The sequence below is a fragment of the Bos indicus genome, chromosome 13, assembly GCF_029378745.1.
Source record: "Bos indicus isolate NIAB-ARS_2022 breed Sahiwal x Tharparkar chromosome 13, NIAB-ARS_B.indTharparkar_mat_pri_1.0, whole genome shotgun sequence".
Taxonomy (NCBI): Eukaryota; Metazoa; Chordata; class Mammalia; order Artiodactyla; family Bovidae; genus Bos; species Bos indicus.
In genome coordinates this window covers 65,618,911-65,638,390 of record NC_091772.1, presented here as the reverse complement: position 1 = coordinate 65,638,390, position 19,480 = coordinate 65,618,911, and the positions used below count along the sequence as shown (strand labels likewise).

The window sequence follows — 19,480 nt, the reverse complement described above, 5'->3', positions numbered from 1 at the left end:
GACTAATCAGCAAAGAAAGCAGAGACTCAGGAATGTGTTGTGACAACTGGCTCTGCATATGAAAAAGTAAGATGAGATCTTAGAATGCACAAATGCAAATTGCATATGGATTAAACACCTACATATGAAAAAAACAAGAAACCCCCCAAACTTTAATAGCAACAGCTGGAGATCTCAATACCTAATTCACGATAATAGAACACCAGTCATAAGTAAGGAAAAGGATTTAAACAGCATAATAAACCAACTACATCTAACAGACACATACAGAGCACTCCACCCAACAAATGAATACACATTCTTCTCAAGTATACATGGGACATTTTTCAGGACAGACCATGTGTTAGGCTACAAATTAAGCCCCAGTAGACTTTTTAAAAGATAATATCATACAAAGTATCTTATTCGACTACAAGAGGACAAAATTAGAAATTAGTAACAAAAAGAACACTGGAAAATTCACAAAACTGTGGAAATTAATACACAGTTGAACAACCAATAGATCAAAGAAGAAATACAAGAGAAACTGGAAAATAGTTTGAGACAAATGAAAACAAAAGATGTTACATACCAAAACTGATGGGACACAGCAAAAGCGATGCTAAGGGGGAAATTTATAGCCATAAACATTTACATTAAAAAACTTAGGAAAGATCTCAAATCAACAACCTAACTTACAACCTAAGAAACTAGAAAAAGAACAAACTAAACCCACAGCTAGCAGAAGGAAGGAAATAAAGGTTAGAGCAGAAATAAGTGAAAGAGAGAAACAATAGCGAAAATCAATAAAACCAAAAGTTGGCTCTTTGAAAACTGACAGTACTTCAGCTAGGAAGACTAAGAAAAAAAGATTCAAATACTAAAATCAAAAATGAACGTGGGCATATTACTACCAATTCTACAGAAATAAAGATTATGAGAGAGTACTTAAAATAACTGTACATCAACAAATTTGAAAACCTAGATGAAATGGACAAATTCATAGAAAAACAAAACCTACCAAGACTATATCATGAAAAATATAAAACCTGAATAGACCTGTAACTAGTAAGGAGACTGAATTAGTAATAAAACTCTCAACAAAGAAAAACTCTGGATTCGGTGGCTTCACTGCTGAAATCCGTCATTTAAAAATGACTAAAAGCACTCCACCATTACCCACACCGTACAGCTGCCAGAACTTACACAGGACTGGGAAACAGGCTCTGGGAGGGCACAACAGAACCTTGTGCACCAGGACCCAGGAGAAAGCAGTGACCCTTCAAGAGACTGTCCCAGACTTGCCTGTGGGTGTCTGGGAGTCTCAGGTGGGGTGTGGGTCTGTGGCGGCCTGCTGCACGGTTGGGGGCACTGAGTGTAGCAGTTCATGCATGGGATCTTTTGAAGGAGGTCACCATTATCTTCATTACCTCCACCATAATTTCAGTTCAGTTCAGTCGCTCAGTCGTGTCTGACTCTTTGCGACCCCATGAATCACAGCACGCCAGGCCTCCCTGTCCATCACCAACTCCTGGAGTTCACCCAAACTCATGTCCATCGAGTCGGTGATGCCATCCAGCCATCTCATCCTCTGTCCTTCCCTTCTCCTCCTGCCCCCGATCCCTCCCAGCATCAGAGTCTTTTCCAATGAGTCAACTCTTTGCATGAGGTGGCCAAAGTACTGGAGTTTCAGCTGTAGCATCAGTCCTTCCAATGAATACCCAGGACTGACCTCCTTCAGAATGGACTGGTTGGATCCCCTTGCAGTCCAAGGGACTCTCAAGAGTCTTCTCCAACACCACAGTTCAAAAGCATCAATTCTTCGGTGCTCAGCTTTCCTCACAGTCCAACTTTCACATCCAGACATGACCATTGGAAAATGGCAACCCACTCCAGTACTCTTGCCTGGGAAATCCCATGGACGGAGGAGCCTGGTAGGCTGCAGTCCACGGGGTCACTAGGAGTCAGACATGACTGAGCGACTTCACTTCCACTTTTTACTTTCATGCACTGGAAAAGGCAATGGCAACCCACTCCAGTGTTCTTGCCTGGAGAATCCCAGGGACAGGGGAGCCTGGTGGGCTGCTGTCTCTGGGGTCTCACAGAGTCAGACAAGACTGAAGTGACTTAGCAGCAGCAGCAGCAGCAAAAGCACTCCTTAAACTTTTCCAAAAATTGAAGGGGAGGAAACACTTCCTAACTCATTCTATGAGGCCAGCATTACCCTGTTATCAAAGCTGGACAAAGATACTACAAGAAAACTACAGGCCAGCATCCCTTATGTACACTGATGCAAAAATACTCAACAAAATACAGAATTCAGCAGCATATGAAAAGGATTATACATATGACCACGTGGGATTTATTTCTAGAGTGCAAGGATGGTTCAACATGTGAAAGCTGATCAATGAAATATGCCACATCACCAGGATGAAAGGCAAAAACCATACAATCAATTCATGCAGAAAAAACATTTGACAAAATTCAACACTCTTTCATGAGAGAAACAGTAAACCAAGAATAGAATGAAACTACTTCAGTAAATAAATGCCATATATGAAAAATCCACAATGAGCATCATACTCCAGGGTGTTTTCTCTAAGATCAGGGATAAGGCAAGAGTGCCCACATTCATCACTTCGATTCAACATAGGATTCAAGTTTCAGCCAGAGCAGTTAGGCAAGAAGTAATAAAAGGCATCTAAATTGGAAAAGAAGAAGTAAAATAATGTTTGCAGATGATATGACCTTGTATGTAGAAAACCTAAAGATTCCACCAAAAAAATCTGAGAGAACTAATAAATGAATTTAGCAAAGCAAGTAGGATTAGGATACAAAGTCAGTACACAAAGATAAGTTGCATTTCAGAAATTCCCTGGTGGTCCAGTGGTTAGCACTCTGCACTTTCACTGCTGAGGGTCTGGGTTCAATCCCTGGTCAGGGAACTAAGATCCTGCAAGCCATGTTGTGTGGCCAAAAATAAATCAGTTACATTTCTATATACTAATGATAAATACCTGAAAAGGAAATTATAAAAATGATTCCATTTATGATACCATCAAACAGAACAACATATTTAGGAATTAACTAAGGAGGTGATAAACTAGTACAATGAAAACTATAAAACCCTGTTGAAAGAAATTAATGATAAATGGAAACACACTCCTTATTCATGAATTAGAAGACTTAATATTGTTCAAATGTCAATACTACCCAAAGCAATCTTCAGACTCAATACAATTCCTATCAAAATTCCAGTAATTTTTTTTGCAGCTACAGAAAAATCAATCCTAAAACTCATACAGGACTTCTCTGGTGGCCCAGTGGTAAAGAACTGCCTGCCAGCGTAGGAGACATGAGTTCTATCCCTGGTCTGGGAAGATCTCACATCCCACCAAGCAACTAAGCCTGTGCATCACAGCTGCTGAGCCTGCACTCTAGAGCCCAGGAGCTACAACAAAAGTCACTGGATAAGAAGTCCTCGCACTGCAATGAAGAGTAGCCCCTGCTCACTGTAATCAGAGAAAAGCCCGTGCAGCAACGAAGACTCAGCATGGCCAAAAATAAATAAATAATAAAATTATATCCATAAAAAAAGATGTTGATGCTACCATCTTTTGGTAGCATCTTTTGGGTTCTTGCCAAGGGCTTCGTGTTTCTAATCTTGCATTAATACACAGCCCGGTGGGGTTGATACTGGTCCACCCAAGTCACATGTGAGGAAGTGGAGGCCTGGAGAAGTGAGGTGACTCACCCAAGGTCTCTCTCATAGCTCCCTTTCTCGAGGGCACCTAGGAGACAGGATGGCGGGCCCCCTCCCTCGGGCTGCTGGCCCTGTTTCCACCCCTGTTCACCTCTAGCCTCCCAGCACTGGGCCTCCTTTTCAGTTCCTGGCTTGGGCTGCATCCATCTATAAGTTAGGGTGATGGTGGCGGTCGCTGCAGCAGGCACAGCTGGTATCATTCACCACTGGGCCCTCAGGCCAAGCACTCTTCATACACAGGGTCCCATCTTACCCCCGCCGTAGGCTAAGAGTGGGGCTCATGATCCCCACTGAACATGGGGAGAAGCAGGCGCAGATGTGCCGAAGGTCACACAGCTGTTAAGCCGTGGAGCACTTCGCTTCCATGTGTTTGTTTCTTCAAGACAGGATTTTAATAGGTCTGACCTCACTGGGGTGAGTTTGGGTGAACTCCAGGAGTTGGTGATGGACAGGGAGGCCTGGCATGCTGCGATTCACGGGGTCGCAGAGTCGGACACGACTGAGCGACTGAATAGACCTCAATGGGTAGAAGCGAGTAAACAGGATGGTGAATGTTGAGAGCTGGCTCGTGGTAAGCCGCCCAGCGCCCAAGGCTGCTTCTCTGGAACTAGTCTCATCAACGCCCCCAGGCCACAGGAGTTTCCACAGGCTATATTTAAGTGTTCCTTTCATCTGCACCTCCTTCAACAGCAAGAAAGACATGCGCACAACTTGATCTTGCTTATCCAAGGGCTCCCCCTTAACCAACCAGGCACGTCCTGCCTCCATCTCCCTCTTTCAAGTTGATGACCTCTCCAGTCACCCGTGGCCCAGACCAGGGAAACTGGAGCTCTCCACTTGACTCCAACCCAGGGCCCCTCTGGCTGGTTCATTCAGAACATTCAGAAACATTTGTTTATCCATTCCTTCCTCCTCCACCCCAGGTCTCCCTGTTTCCAAAGCCCATTCAACACAGCAATCAAGGGTGAGCTTTCTAATAAGAAAATCTGACCATCTCACTGTTACTTCAGATCTTCAGCTGCTCCCCACCCTGCCTGGAGGGTAATGCTCAATACTTTGATCTGATATTTGAGGCCCCTCTCAGTCAGCTTCCTACTCTTGTGATCCGCCCATCCCCCGCTTCCCATCCTTTTCTTTCAGTCGTGGTTCCTGGAATCTGCCCTTCCCTGCTTCCCTGCCTTTGTCCCTGTTGTTCCCTCCAGCTGCAATGCCTGGAGGATCTCCGCCAGGTTTCTGCATGATATGCAGGTACCGCGGTCTCCTTCAGGCACCTCCTTGGTAACCCTCTTCCAGAGATCTAAGAACAGTGACATTAAAATTTGTGGCCATAAGAAAAAAAAGAACAAAAAACAAACTTGTGGCCATGGACTTCGCTAGTGGTCGAGTGGTTAAAAGTCCGCCTTCCAATGCAGGAGATGCAGGTTCAATCCCTGGCCCGCGCACAGCAACTACTGAGCCCGGGTGCTCTACAGCCTGCGTGATACAACTAGAGAGACGCTTGAGTGCTGCAACTAAAAAGATCCTGCGTGCCGCAACTAAGACCCGATGCAGCAAATAAATATTAAACACAAAAAACCTGTGGCCGTAAGTTAGGCAAGGGCCTTGCGTGGACACACAAAATTTAATCAGAAAGCATGGTCGTCAAGGAAGAATTGTGGTCCTAAGAGATACAAGTGTCGTTACTGGCAACAGACAAAAGATGGAAGCAATCTGTGTAGCCACTGACAGACGAACGGGTAAGCAAACGTGGGTCTTTCCCCACAAGAGAATATTATTCAGCCTTAAAAAGGAAGGAAATTCTGATAGAAGCTGTAACGTCAATGAATCTTGAGGACATTATGCTAAGCCAGTCACAAAAGGACAAACACCGTATGATTCCATTTATATAGAGGTGCCTAGAGTAGTCAACGGCACCCCACTCCAGTACTCTTGCCTGGGAAATCCCATGGACGGAGGAGCCTGGTGGGCTGCAGTCCATGGGGTCACGAAGAATCGGACACGGCTGAGCGACTTCACTTTCACTTTTCACTTTCATGCACTGGAGAAGGAAATGGCAACCCACTCCAGTGTTCTTGCCTGGAGAATCCCAGGGATGGAGGAGCCTGGTGGGCTGCCGTCTATGGGGTCACACAGAGTTGGACATGACTGACGTGACTTAGCAGAGTAGTCAAATTCACAGAGACAGAAAGAATGGTGGTGGCCCAGGGGTGGGGGAGGGGGAATGGGGAGTTGGTGTTTGATAGGTACAGAGTGTCGCCTGGGGAAGACGAAAATGTTCTGGAGATGAATGGTGGTATAACACAAAACCTATTTGAGAAAGGCAGCCACCTGTGTGTTACTGATTCACCTGAGCAGTCAGAATACTTATCCTGAATCTAAGGGACAGAGCAATGTGACCAATTCTGTCCTTAAGTTATAGCCACAGATGCAGGGCTGGGAAAAGGGCTCCATGCAGAGTTCGGGTTCAATAGCAAGGGCTGGGACTGCTTATTGAGAAATGTCATCATGTTGAAAGAGCACGTGCTCATAATACTACAGGAAGGTAATACTGTTTGGCATGATATAATAACCCTTAGCAGGGAAGCCTTTTCTCAATCCAGAAAGAATTAAGAATAGTGCCAGAAAGTTTAACCTACTCCACCAACACTTTGTCACTAAGGTACCTTTGCACCTCCGCCTTAGGCTTTTTTTTTTTTTTTTTTACTGTATTTGGCTGCACCGGGTCTTGGTTGCAGTATGTGGGATATTTAGTTGTGGCATGCAGGATCTTTTAGTTGTGGCATGTGGGATCTAGGTCCCTGACCAGGGATCGAACCGGGGGCCCCTGCATTGGGACCGTGGAGTCTTAGCCACTGGACCACCAGGGAAGTCCCCTCAACCCCAGTCTTATTCTCCTCATCTGTGCCGTCTAATAGACAGCTCCTGGTCGTATGAAGCAAGTGAGCAGCTGAAATGTGGTTTGTCTGGATTGAGATGGACAATAAAGTATGCACTGGACTTTATTTATTTTGGACTTTATTTAGTATGAAAGTAATGTAACGCCTCAATAATTTTCTGTGTTGAACACATGTTGAAACACTACTACTTGGACATCCTGAATAAGATAAATGTATTAAAATTAACTTCACCTATTTCTTTTTTCTTTCTAAATGCAGTTCCTAGAACATTTAAAGTTCATGGTTCACATTATATTTTGACTAAAAGTGCTGCTCTAGGTGCTCCAACCCTAGGCTACCAGGCAGGGTCGGTGGAGGACGGCGTGGAATGAATGATAGTCTGTGAGCGCCCTCCTGCTGCCTAGCATCTGGGATGCCAGCAACCAGACACAGGCCCCAGGGAGAAACTAGAGGATTCTTTTCTGAAGAAGATTCTGAAGGGGTACAGGGAAAAGACACTGACGTTTCAAGATCTTCTAAGGAAAGGACCAGGACGCCCTTAAACTCAGATAGGCAACAGATACTTTGGTTCAGGGTCAGCAGTCCCTGCCACACTGTCACCAACAGAAATCAAAGAGAATTTCACGTCGCATTACAGCGGTTACAGTTATCTCGAAATAATGCTGTCATCATTACTTTAAAATTTAGCAGACAGACTGCAAGACTGTTTATTTCATGCCTTAACAAAGAAGTACATATATTATCACATCACAGGCTTATTTACTATTTTAGTAACTATATATTAAGTACCTGGCTTCCTTTGTTATCCTGACATGATTTTTACTGTTATTTGAAACCAGTATTCTGAGGTGTCTGCAAGCCTACCTCTCAGAAGGCCCTGCCCACAGACCTGCTGGTTACCTCTCACTGCCTCATTGTTTTTTGTCCCAATTAAAAAAAAAACTTTTTTTGTTTTGTTTTAGTTGTGCTGGGTTGTCACTGCAGCTCGTGGGCTTCTCTAATTGCAGGGTGTGGGCTTAGTTGCCCTGTGGCATGTGGGATCTTAGTTCCTAGACCAGGGATCAGACTTGAGTCCCCTGCATTGGAAGGTGGATTCTTCACCACTGGACCACCAGGGAAGTCCCTGTCCTAATTTTAATTTTTATTAAATTAATATATATTCATAATTAAAAAAAAAACAGAAGCACAGCAATAAAAGAAAAATAGATAAATTGGATTTTATCAGAATTAAAAACTTTTGCACATCAAAGGACACTATGAAGAAAATGAAAAGACAACCTACAAAATGGAAGAAAATATTTATAAATCATATATCTGACAAGGGCCTATTATCCAGAATATGTAAAGATCTCCTAAATTCAACCACAAAAAGACAAACAGCCCCATTAAAGAGATTATTTGAATTAGATATTTCTCCAAAGATATACAAATGACCAATAAGAACACGAAAAGATGCTTAGTATCAGTCATTCAGTTCAGTTCAGTCGCTCAGTTGTGTTCGACTGTTTGCAACCCCATGAATCGCAGCACGCCAGGCCTCCCTGTCCATCACCAACTCCCGGATTTCACTCAAACCCACGTCCATCGAGTCGGTGATGCCATCCAGCCATCTCATCCTCTGTCGTCCCCTTTTCCTCCTGCCCCCAATCCCTCCCAGCATCAGAGTCTTTTCCATTGAGTCAAGTCTTCGAATGAGGTGGCCAAAGTACTGGAGTTTCAGCTTTAGCATCATTCCCTCCAAAGAACACCCAGGGCTGATCTCCTTGCAGTCCAAGGGACTCTCAGGAGTCTTCTCCAACACCACAGTTGAAAAGGATCAATTCTATCAGTCATTAGGGAAATGCAAATCAAAATGACAAGATACTACTTTATACCTACTAGGATGGTTATAATTTTTTTTTTAAAAGATGGAATAACAAGTGTTAGCAAAAATACAGTGAAACTGGAACCCTTATGCATTGCTGGTGGGAATGTAAAGTGGTGCAACTGCTGTGGAAAACAGTTTGGCGATTCCTCAAAAAGCTACGGAGAAGGAGATGGCACCCCACTCCAGTACTCTTGCCTGGAATATCCCATGGACAGAGGAGCCTGGTAGGCTGAAGTCCATGGGGTCGCTAGGAGTTGGACACGACTGAGAGACTTCACTTTCACTTTTCACTTTCATGCATTGGAGAAGGCAATGGCAACCCACTCCAGTGTTCTTGCCTGGAGAATCCCAGGGACGAGGGAGCCTGGTGGGCTGCCATCTATGGGGTCGCACAGAGTCAGACTCGACTGAAGCGACTTAGCAGCAGCAGTAGCAGCAAAAAGCCAGACACAGAATTACCATGTGACCCAGCAATTCCACTTCTGGGTTTAAACTCAAAAGAACTGAAAATTGGAATGAAACAGATTCTTATATCCAGTGTTCACCGCAGCATTATTCATAGTAGCTAAAAGGTGAAAAAACCCAAATGTCTACCAACAGGTGAATGGACCAAACAAATGTGGTATCAATATTCAAATACAGTAGAATATACTATTCAGCTATAAAAAGGAAGGAAGTTCCGATATGCTACAACGTGGATGAACCTTGAAAACATGCCAGACACAAAAGGACAAGCACTATCATTCTACTTACATGAACGATCTAGAATAGGGAAGTTCATAGAGACAGAAGGCAGATTAGAGGTTACCAGGGGCTGTGCAGAGGGGAATGGGGAACTATTGCTTAATAGGTACAGAATCTCAATTTGAGGTGATATAAAAGTTTTGGAAATAGATGTTGGTGATATACAATATTGTGAATATAAGTAATGCCATTGCATTACACTTAAAAGTGGTTAAAATGGCAGGTGTTACATATATTTCATAGTAACAAAATGAAAAAAATTTAAAGAATTACCACATGATCCAGCACTTCCACACCCAGCTATATACTCAAAAGACTTGAACGAAGGTAGTCAAACAAAATCTTGTACATGAATGTTCACAGCGGCATTATTCATAATAGTTTTATCTGCTGTTATGAGTTTTATCCTGCTATTAGAGAGTTTTTATCCTGATGGTTAAATAATTATTTTTTCATCTTTGATGCTATTACTGTATATTACCAACACACCAGTATATTACCATGACTTTTGCTGTTTTTATATAATTTGCTTTTGCTAACTCTAAAATTAAGTTTTATTTTATTTTTTGGCCATGCCACATGGCCTGAGGGATTCTTAGTTCCCCAATCAGGGACTGAACCTGGGACACAGCAGAGAAAGTGCTGAGTCCTAATCACTGGACTGCCAGGAAATTCTGAAGTTCTATTTTAAATCAAATCATAAAATTAAAAAACAAGAGGAACTACTAGGCTAACAATAAAGTCAGCAATCTTATACTCCATCCCTTCCTGCTCCTGGGTTAGTTGCTCACTTTTTTTGTTTGTTTGTTTTTTTTTTAGTTGCTCACTTTTAATATAAATAAACAACCAAAGATTACTTGACATTCCAAGAAAGATTCCAACTGACAAAGATACATAGAAAGAAGCATCTAAAGGAAACAGAGAGAACACAGAGACACGTGAAAACTTAAATAAATATATATGTAGGTCTTAGAAAGATAGAAGATACTCTATCCACTTAACAAGGAAAAACTGTTACTAAAAAGGAACAGAGTAACAAAGTGCTGTTATACGGATGGCTCTAATAAACACTTGATGGACACAGTGAAGTCAGGAAAACCTCCAAATCTCAATAGATTTCTCCAGTAAAAGATACACAAGTAGCATATGCAAAAATGCTATACACTTTATTAGCCACCATGGAAACACAAATCCAAGTCACAACAAGGCACTGCTTTCCCCCTGTGATGGCTATAATCATAAGGGCAGTAATTACAGGAGTTCAAGTGAGGAGGTGGGGAAATTAGAACCCTGGTGTGCTGCTAGTGGGAATGTTATAAATGGAGCAGTCATTATGGAAGTTCAGCAGGTTCCTCCAAAAGTTAAACACGAAATAACCATATGACCCAGCAATTACACTTCTGGTTATATACACAAACTTGTACACAAATGTGCACAGCAGCATTATTCACACTAGCCTAAAAGTGGAAACAATTAAAATGTCCATCAACAGACAAATGTTTAAATAAAATGTAGTATATCCATAAAATGGAGTATTATTCCATGGTAAGGAATGAAAACCTGATACATGCTACACCATGAATGAACCTGCAAAACGTGGCAAAAAAAGGCAAAAGTGAGACACAAAAGACCTGTCATGATCATACTGTATGACTCAATTTGCATAAATGTCCAGAATAGGCAAATCCGCAGAGACAGAATTAGTGGTTGCTAAGAGACAGTGGGGCGGAGGTGATGAAGGGTGACTGCTTATAGTCATGGGGTTTCCTTTTGGAGTGATGAAGATGTTCTGAATTCAGACAGCAGTGATGGTTGCACATCATTATGAGTGTACTAACTGTACTAATGGTAACACTGTAAAAGGGTCAATTTTATGGCATGTGAATTATATCTCAAAGTTGTTATAGCATGGAAAAAAAAAGAAAAAGCCTTCCAGAAAGACAGACAATAAAAAGAGACAAAAAAGATCTGAGACAGGATCAACTCAGCAAACCCAACATCTGAGTGACAGCAGTTTCAGAGAGACAAAACAAAACAAGTGAGGGAATTATTTTTTAAAAATTAATGTAAGACTACTTCTCAGAAACAAAAGGTCTGAGTCTACACATACAAGTGGCCTATTAACCACTGGTGCAAAGACCCATTCCAGGACACAGCATCTAGAACCTTCACAAGAGGTGAAGTGAAGACTTAACAGCTTCCAAGGACTGAGAACTGGATCGGCCTCAAACTTTTAGGCACAAGTGAAAGTGAAAGTCTTAGTTACTCAGTCGTGTCCAGCTGTTTTGTGATCCCATGGACTGTAGCCCTCCAGGCTCCTCTGTCCATGGAATTATCCAGGAAAGAAAACTGGAGGGGGTTGCCATTTCCTTCTCCAGGGGATCTTCCCGACCCTGGGGCTGAACCCACATCTTCTGCATTGCAGTTAGATTCTTTACCATCTGAACCACCAGGGAAATCCACACTTTATTTTTTTTTTTTTTAAGCACAAGTAATGGAAGCTAAGTATAATACAGCCTCTTTAAGGTTCTAAGGGAAAATTATTTTCAATTTTAATATTATATATATATATCTACATTTATATAAAAATAATGGGTATTTATTATTTTCAACTTTACACTCAGCCAAACTATATGAGGTCCGAAAAAAGACATGGTGGTTTCCAAAAATTTATCTCCAACTGAAGGTGTGTTCCAGTAAAGTGAAGGACTAAACCCAGGAAAACAGAAGACCACATAATCCAAAAAGCAGGAAAGTAGCTACGGGCAGTCTCAGGTGATGAAAAGGGAAGTCTCCGGACAGCAGCTAGGTAGCAGGCCTAGATAGCAACTTGGCCAGACCACAGCCGGGGACAGAGGGCGCTGGGAGAAAACAGGAGATCATGAGATGATCTGATATGTCTGCACACCTGGGAAACAATGTCGATGGTGGGCTGGCAGATCTTGTGGGGCATGTGAAAAAAATTACAAATAAGAGCTTAGAAAACAAAGTATACAGAAGAGGAGGCAACCATTCTTTTTAGGAAAAACAAGACGTATCAGACAATGAAATCATACTACAAGGCTCTGCAGTGAACATCACTTACATGCTCACAGTAAACAGAAATACTGGTTGTTTTTTTAACCCCAAACTGATGTAATATATGGAGGGTGGGGCACAGGAAGTGGAGGTGACAGAGCTAAATATGAACTGTTATAGCCGATTTCAATACATGATGATGACTAACTTAAGAGGAAATGAAAGGTATTCCCATTTAAAAAAAAATGAAAGAAATATTGAAGGTAGATACCAGAAGACAGAGCAGTTGAGAGCTGAAGGTGGGGAAGGCTGAGGAAGAAGGCCAGAGGGCTGGATGGTTTCTATTAGAAGCAGTTCAGGATCCATGCCGCTGCTCTGATTTTGTAAATACTAGTATTGTAAGAAGTCATTAGGTATATACCTCACAACAGTTCCCTGCTGTGACATCAAAGCTGGGAACTGGCCTAGAGACAGTAGAAACAGGGACTCTGCAGCATCAAGGGGTGTCTTCCTCAGGCCCTGCCCACCAGGGGTTAGTGGGATGCTTCGTCCCTTCTGGACAATCTAAGGACCTGTCCCTCCTGGCTGGTCTGTGGAGGGGAGCAAACTGGAGGCCAGAGCTTCCCTCCCCTGTATCAACCACCTGTGACTCCAGCCTCCCTACATATTCCTAGATCTTTCTTGAACTAATTTCTCAGGGGAATTTTTGGGAACAGGTATGGTATAAACATAAACCTAAGTGGGGAAGTAGATGATTTCTGTCTCACCCATTCACAGTTCCTCACACCTGCTGAGCCCACAGTTAGATCCTTGATGCTTGGCACACAGTAGGTGCTCAATAAGGAACTGCTGAAGGTATAATTATAGTGCCAAGTTTCTGTGCTTGGTACTTCATCAGACCTTGAACAAGTACTACTACATCAGACGGTAGGACTATCTCCACATTACAGGTAAGGAAACAGGCTCAGAGAAACCTGCCCAGGTCACTTCCCTAGTAAGGAATGAGCTGGGATTTAACCCCGGGGGCGGCTGACCCCACAGCCTATGCAACTAGCAGCTGCTGACGTAAATTCTTTCTGGAAAAAGGCTGGTTATGTAGGTGGATAGAAGGAAGAAAAGCAAGAATGAAAATAAGAGGTGGGCTCACAACTGAGCCTAAGAAGAGAACTTAAAGAGACTCCCCGTGCCGAACCCTGGAGACTTAGGGCTGGCACCCCCACAGTCTGCCCCAGCCAGCCGGCCTCGCAGTACCCACCTTCTTCAGAGAGGTTGTTCTCTTTGGTCTCCTTGTCCATCTGGCAGCACCAGCCCTCCAGCCGTTCCGTTTCTGCCTGGAGCAGCTTCAGGAACCAGTAGCCGTCCCGGCGGCAGGCCCCGGGCTGCGCGGGCTCTGCCGGGGAGCTGGAGGAGGTCTCCAGCCAGGGGTCGGGCGGGGGCAGCGAGGACGCCTCCAAGGCAGGGTCGCTGTTGTCTCCATAGGAGAGGTTGCGCTTGATCTGGGCAATCTTGGGGGCCTGCCGGGGGCCGGCATCGATGCTGATGGAGTTGGGGTGCGGGGTGCAGTCTGGGAGGCTCTTCTCAGAGGACTTACAGCTTGAGTCATTGGCATCCTGGGTATCCGAGTCGGTGTCCCGTCGGGAGGACATGCTGTGAGAGGGGGCACTGCTTCTGTGGGGGGCAGGGAGGGAACGGCGTGGAGGAGGGGTGGGGACAGGAAAGGGTGAGTCACCAAGAGGGTCAGAGACCAGAGGCCACCCCGACCCGGACACACGGGAGACAGAGAAACGGATGCATCGTCTGCTCACCATGCGCCTGAAGCGGGTCCCACAGCCCCGTCTCATTCTCAGCTCAGCCCCCGCCCTGCCCGCACACGCACACACGGACAAGGTCATAAGGTTGCCTGTTTACTGCAGCGGGGCCAGGAAGCCCACCAACATTGGGGGTGCTGGGCCGTGACTCCGCCCGGCCTCAGTCCCCGTGGCTGATTCCTCTCACGGAGCAAGCGCTCACCCTTGCTCATCAGCACACCCGGCCGCCCCGCCCGCCCAGCCTCCCACGCCTGGACCACCGCCCGCACCCCCAACCCAGCTTGGTTCTTAGAAATCCAGCAAGGAGAAGTGGGTTAGGGAGAGCAGGAGGAGGAGGCGCGGGAGAGGTGAGAGCAGAGGGAGGGAGAGGAGAGGGGAGAGGCAGCCACCACCTCGGTGCCACTTACCGCCAGTCGTCCTCTACCTGAACCCCGATGGACTGGAATTTGGTAGCGGGACTGGGCTCCTCGTTTGGCACTGGCTGAATGCAGTCAACCTTATTGAAGGACAACGACAGCCACGGCACGGGGACAAAGACAAAAATAAAAAAACAAACACCACACTTGCTGCTGAAATTCACATTAGTGGGACGACGCAAACGGACGAGCGGACAGACGCACACGAGGCATGCGGACACTGCACGTGGGCCCGAGGCCGGACCAGGTGAAGCCGGGCACTGCTCATTCGCGCGGAGGCGGGAGGGCAGGCGGGCAGGAGGTGGGATGGGGTGGAGAGGACCGCCTTTCCCTACTCTGAGGAGGGTGCCATCACATCGATCGCTTTGGGTCCGTTGTCCTCCGAGAGGTGGGAACCGTTCCTTCTAGTCCTCTCCTTTACACGCATCAGAGAGAAGAAAAAAAAAAAAAGGACAACGAAAGAGAAAGAAAACACACACACACAAAGCCACAGCCGTTATCTGGTGTAGTTGAAGCCGGGCTGTCTCGAGGCAGAGGTCACTCCCCCAACCCTGCAGCTGAAGGGCAGGCTGGGGGCGCCACACGAGGGGCAAACCTTGGGCAGCAGTTCTGGATTTGAAAGCTGTCACCAAGGCCACAGCCGGCCCAGTCCCTGGGCCCTACGGGACGCCATCCCTGGGCCTTGATCACACTCAGCTAAGGTTACCTTCAGCACCAAGTGGGCCGGGGGGGCAGTAGGACCAGGGCCACGCGCAAGGCCTGCACTCTCTCTCTATACCAGGGATGCTCTGGGCCTACCTTTCATTCCTGGGACAGAGGTATGTGGCCACAGAGTAGCCAGGCCAGCCCCCCCATCACCCCTCATGAATGAGGGAGAACCCACGTTTGAGCAATTTGAGGAACTAAGGGATGGGACGAGGGTTGTTGGGACTGTCACTGGAAATTGGAAGCTCTGGTCTCTTGGCTTCACAGAGGCTAGAGAGGCTTCCTGGGACGGGGCTGAGTGCCTGGCACCTCCCCACCATGGAGGGTGTAACTGCATGTCTCCTTCAGCTATAGCCAGCTCAGGGGACGTGGCATCACTGGCTCCCAGGAACTGCTTGGAGAGCTTGGATGGGGGTGGGGTGATCCGACAGGGAGAAGCCTAGATGGGCCCGAGAGCCAGAGTTCGCAGCCCTGTGTGAGCCTCTGAGTGAAAGAATCAGGGTGAGTCTAACTCTCCCTCGGGTCTTCTGTAAAGATGAGAGCGTCTGGTTTGGCCAAAGAGAGGGTGGGGCTGCCCAACCAAGACTAGGCTGTTTTCTGTACCCCTCAGAATCCCTCCAGAGTGACGTGCAAGCCAGGGGCTGAACTTCTTATGAAGGAGACCAGAAAACAAGTCTCCCGGCCAACTTTCTTGTGTCCGTGGCGAAACTGTAGCCCAGAGCTGCCTAAACTCTGCCTCCCCAAGAAGCAAGTGCAAGCATCTGGCCAGTGAGCCATCTCTGGTCCATTCAGCCCTCCTTAGAGTCCCATGTTCCTTCTGTAATTCTGGTGCTTTGTCGTGCACTTGGCCAGGGGTGGCCGGGGAAACGGAGAGCCTGTCTGATCTAAGCCACCATGCACGCCACCTGGATGTCCTTGATCGCCATTTGGGTTAGGAGGGGCTCTGCCATCCCCAAGCTCTCAGCCCACTGTAGCTGCCCTCCCCACGCCCCACCCCCGCCCGGAGCGTGCTTTACTTAATTAAGGACGTAGCACAGCTCTTGAAAGTCGCCAGGCGGGGCCCAGGTTTCCCCTGCTCAGCTCACAGCACAAGTACTGCTATGAGATCATGCTACCGCGCAGCAGTACGGGGGAAGCTAGCGCACCCGGCCCTGCTGTGCTCTGCGGTCACGAGTGCGCTGTGAGCCCGGCTTCCCGAGGCATCTCCTGGCTTTGGCCCCTCGGTCCCAGGGAATTATCTGCCTGGATCGTTTCTTGCGGAGGGAGGCGTCAGGACCAACGTCCCACTTCTCAATCTGTTGTGGGCCTGGCACCTTGAGCAACCTACCTGTCCCCAAGGCCTGAGAAGGCTCTGGGCAAAGTCCCCCTGGAGCAACCCCCAAGGCTCCAGGGCCCCGGGTCCTGGTCCCCCCGGCCCTTGGCGTCTATGCTCCACGCTGCTCCCACCACCAGGCAGGGCTGCAGCCTCCGCACCTGAGCTGACCTTGGATCAGAGAACTGTCGGGCCAGTCCTGTCTCCCACATGTCGGCTGGCAGGGCAAAAGGTGGAGTGAACAGACAGACAAAGGACAGGCAAACAGTGGACAGGAGATGGCTGGCTGAGTGTAACTACATTCACCGGGACAACCCATCGCTGGAGCGGGGACACGTGCCCACAGCTGCACGGCCCACACCACGTTCGGGCGACCTCGAGGAAGGCATGGCTTATGGGTGGAATTTGGTTTGGCCACTTGGGGCCGACCCCCCAAAACAGACAAACCACCGTGACCCAGGAGACCTAGTGGGCCTCCGCCAGATGTAATTACACGCAGGCAGGTGCGCGGTGCAGGCCGAGGACAGAGTGCGAAAGGGGCCCCTACTTGTATTCCTATAGATGACAGTTTCCTTTTGGGGATGGCCTCGGGGTGGGATTCAGAGCTGGTCAGCGTCCCTTGTTCGCTCTTCAGAGCTGCATGTTTTGGGGGTGGCTCGGGGGCCTCGGGGGCTGGGGTAACACCGCCCCGTGTCACGCTGGGTGGGCGGGTACTGCTGTCCAGGCTGTCCGAGGAGTTGCTCAGGCCAGACTGGCTCGTCACTTCGCTCTTGTGGTCCTGGCTGTCCAGGTAGGTGTCCTGGGCAGACTCGGTGCTGCTCTGGACTGTGACAGAGATGAACGGCTTTGACGTGGTGCGTGGAGGGACCGGTGGCGGGGTCTTCTTATACGCCACTAGGCATGATGAACCTGCAGATGGGTGAGAGGAAGGCAGGGGAGGGGTGAAGCCGCCAGCCCTCTGGAGTCCCTTTCAGGGCTGAGGCCCCACCTGACCCGACCCTAGCTCTGGCCTCGGTGAGGATTTCTGGAGGAGAATGGGGGTCAGACACAGCCATGACCAAGACAGACAGACCTGAGCCCTGCCCATCCTCATGCTGAGCCAAGGTCAAGTCTAGTGGGGGATGCCCACAGGGAACAACAACACCCTCCGCCTCTTAGTCCCACACAAAGGGATTATCCAGCTGGGGCAAACATGGTGACAGCAGAGGTGTGGTCAGGACAGTTCAAGAATGGTTAACCTCACCTGTCCTCAAGTGCAGACACCTGCCACCCCCCTTCTCGGTCTTTCCTTCCTGCTCTACCTTCCCTCCCCTCGCTGCTCCGCTGCCGGAGGCCCCCTCCCTGTCTGGTCAAAGACCAGCGCATCCTTCAGGGCTCAGTTATCCTTCCCCACAGGGTGCCATTCCCACCCTACCACCCCCACCTCATTATGTGAAAACCCCACACACCAGTCTGCCTCCCCCAAGACTTCATCGCACCCAGTCAGGCTCTCTATTTCCAGCAAGACTCAGGGAACTAAGACCTGCCCTGGGTGGGAAGTAGGGTCTCAGAGTCCCGTTCCGGTCCTGGCCCAGGGCTGGCTCCACTTTCGGTCTGAAACAGGAGACGCTGGTCAACTAGCAGAAGCTACTTCCTCTGAGGGGTGGGGTCACATCCAGTGGCTTTTCTTGGCATCTTAACTCCAACTGTCCGTTCCCCAGTGAGGACGGAAACAGCCTCTACCAAGGTGAGGCCCACAGGGAGCAGAAGCCAGAGGAGGGGCTTTAAGCCTGGCCTTCAAGGGGCTGCCAATCAAGGTGATGGTGACGGCCCAGTGGGAACCCTCGAAACGAGGCTCAGAGCCACCAGGGCCGTGGACAAGGCACAGGAGAACCCATTCATCTGCCCCATGAGACATCACTGTGCAAACACCAGAATGGCCAAAATGAGAAACGGCGACAACACCAAATGCTGCTGAGGATGTGGGAAAATGGAATCACTCGCACATGGCTGGTGGGAGTGTAAAATGATACAACCACCTGGAAAACAATCTGGCAGTTTCTTTTAAAATCAAACATGCAAATATCATACAACCCAATAACCACACTCTTGGGCATCTAGCCCACAGAAATGATAACACGTTCACAAAAAACTTAGCCATGTATGTTCAAGGCAACTGTATGTGATATAGGCCTAAACTGGAAACAACCCGGAAGTCCTTCAATGGGTGAGCAGCTGTGGTGCACCCAGACCATGGGAGACCACTCAGCAACCGAGAGAAAGGAACCACTGATGTAAGCGACCACTTGGGTGAATCTCAAGTGAATCATGCCTCGTGAAAAAGCTATCTCAAAAGTTACAGAGCACGTGATTCTATTTATAAAACATTACTGAAATGACCTAATTACAGAGATGGGAACAGATGTGCGGAGACTAGGGGGAGAAAGTGAGGAAGAGGCTGGAGCGACTTGGTTATAAAAGGGTGACAGGGAAGACCCCAGCATGTGCTCACTGGTGGGAGCTGTGTATCTTGGCCGTGCCGGTGGACACAGGCACCTGCACTTGTGATGAAAGCAGTGGATGAAATGCACCACAGGTGATACAAGTGAAGACGGCGGAATCTGAGTAAGACCGCCGGGCTGTATCTGTGTCAGTATTCCGGCTATGACAGCAGACTACAGGTCTGCAAGATTTTATCACTGAAGGAAACCGGGTAACGGGTACCAGGATCCTTCTGTATTATTTCCTGCCAGTGTATGCAAATTACCACTGCCTAAAAAGAAAAAGCCGACTCACTGGAAAAGACCCTGATGCTGGGAGGGATTGGGGGCAGGAGGAGAAGGGGACGACAGAGGATGAGATGGCTGGATGGCATCACCGACTCGATGGACGTGAGTTTGAGCAAACTCCAGGAGATGGTGAAGGACAGGGAAGCCTGGTGTGCTGCAGTCCATGTGGACATAAAGAGTTAGACACGACTGAGTGACCAAAC

At 47.6% G+C, this 19,480-nt stretch overlaps 1 protein-coding gene across 7 annotated transcripts in view; it reads right to left on the bottom strand.

The window, feature by feature from the left end:
• The window catches only part of DLGAP4 (DLG associated protein 4), a 143,186-nt gene that overhangs the window by 16,845 nt on the left and 106,861 nt on the right, over nucleotides 1–19,480 (bottom strand). For 4 of the 7 annotated variants that reach the window (XM_019972356.2, XM_070801612.1, XM_070801613.1 and 1 more), the window contains 3 exons: nucleotides 17,057–17,418; nucleotides 14,484–14,572; nucleotides 13,524–13,936 (listed from right to left, as the gene is read on the bottom strand). In XM_019972356.2, the coding sequence (XP_019827915.1) occupies nucleotides 13,524–13,936; nucleotides 14,484–14,572; nucleotides 17,057–17,418 (864 nt within the window). Of the gene's footprint in view, nucleotides 1–13,523; nucleotides 13,937–14,483; nucleotides 14,573–14,827; nucleotides 14,908–17,056; nucleotides 17,419–17,957; nucleotides 17,998–19,480 lie in introns of those variants that run through there. The other 3 variants (XM_019972359.2, XM_019972357.2, XM_070801614.1) reach the window with 3 other exon arrangements.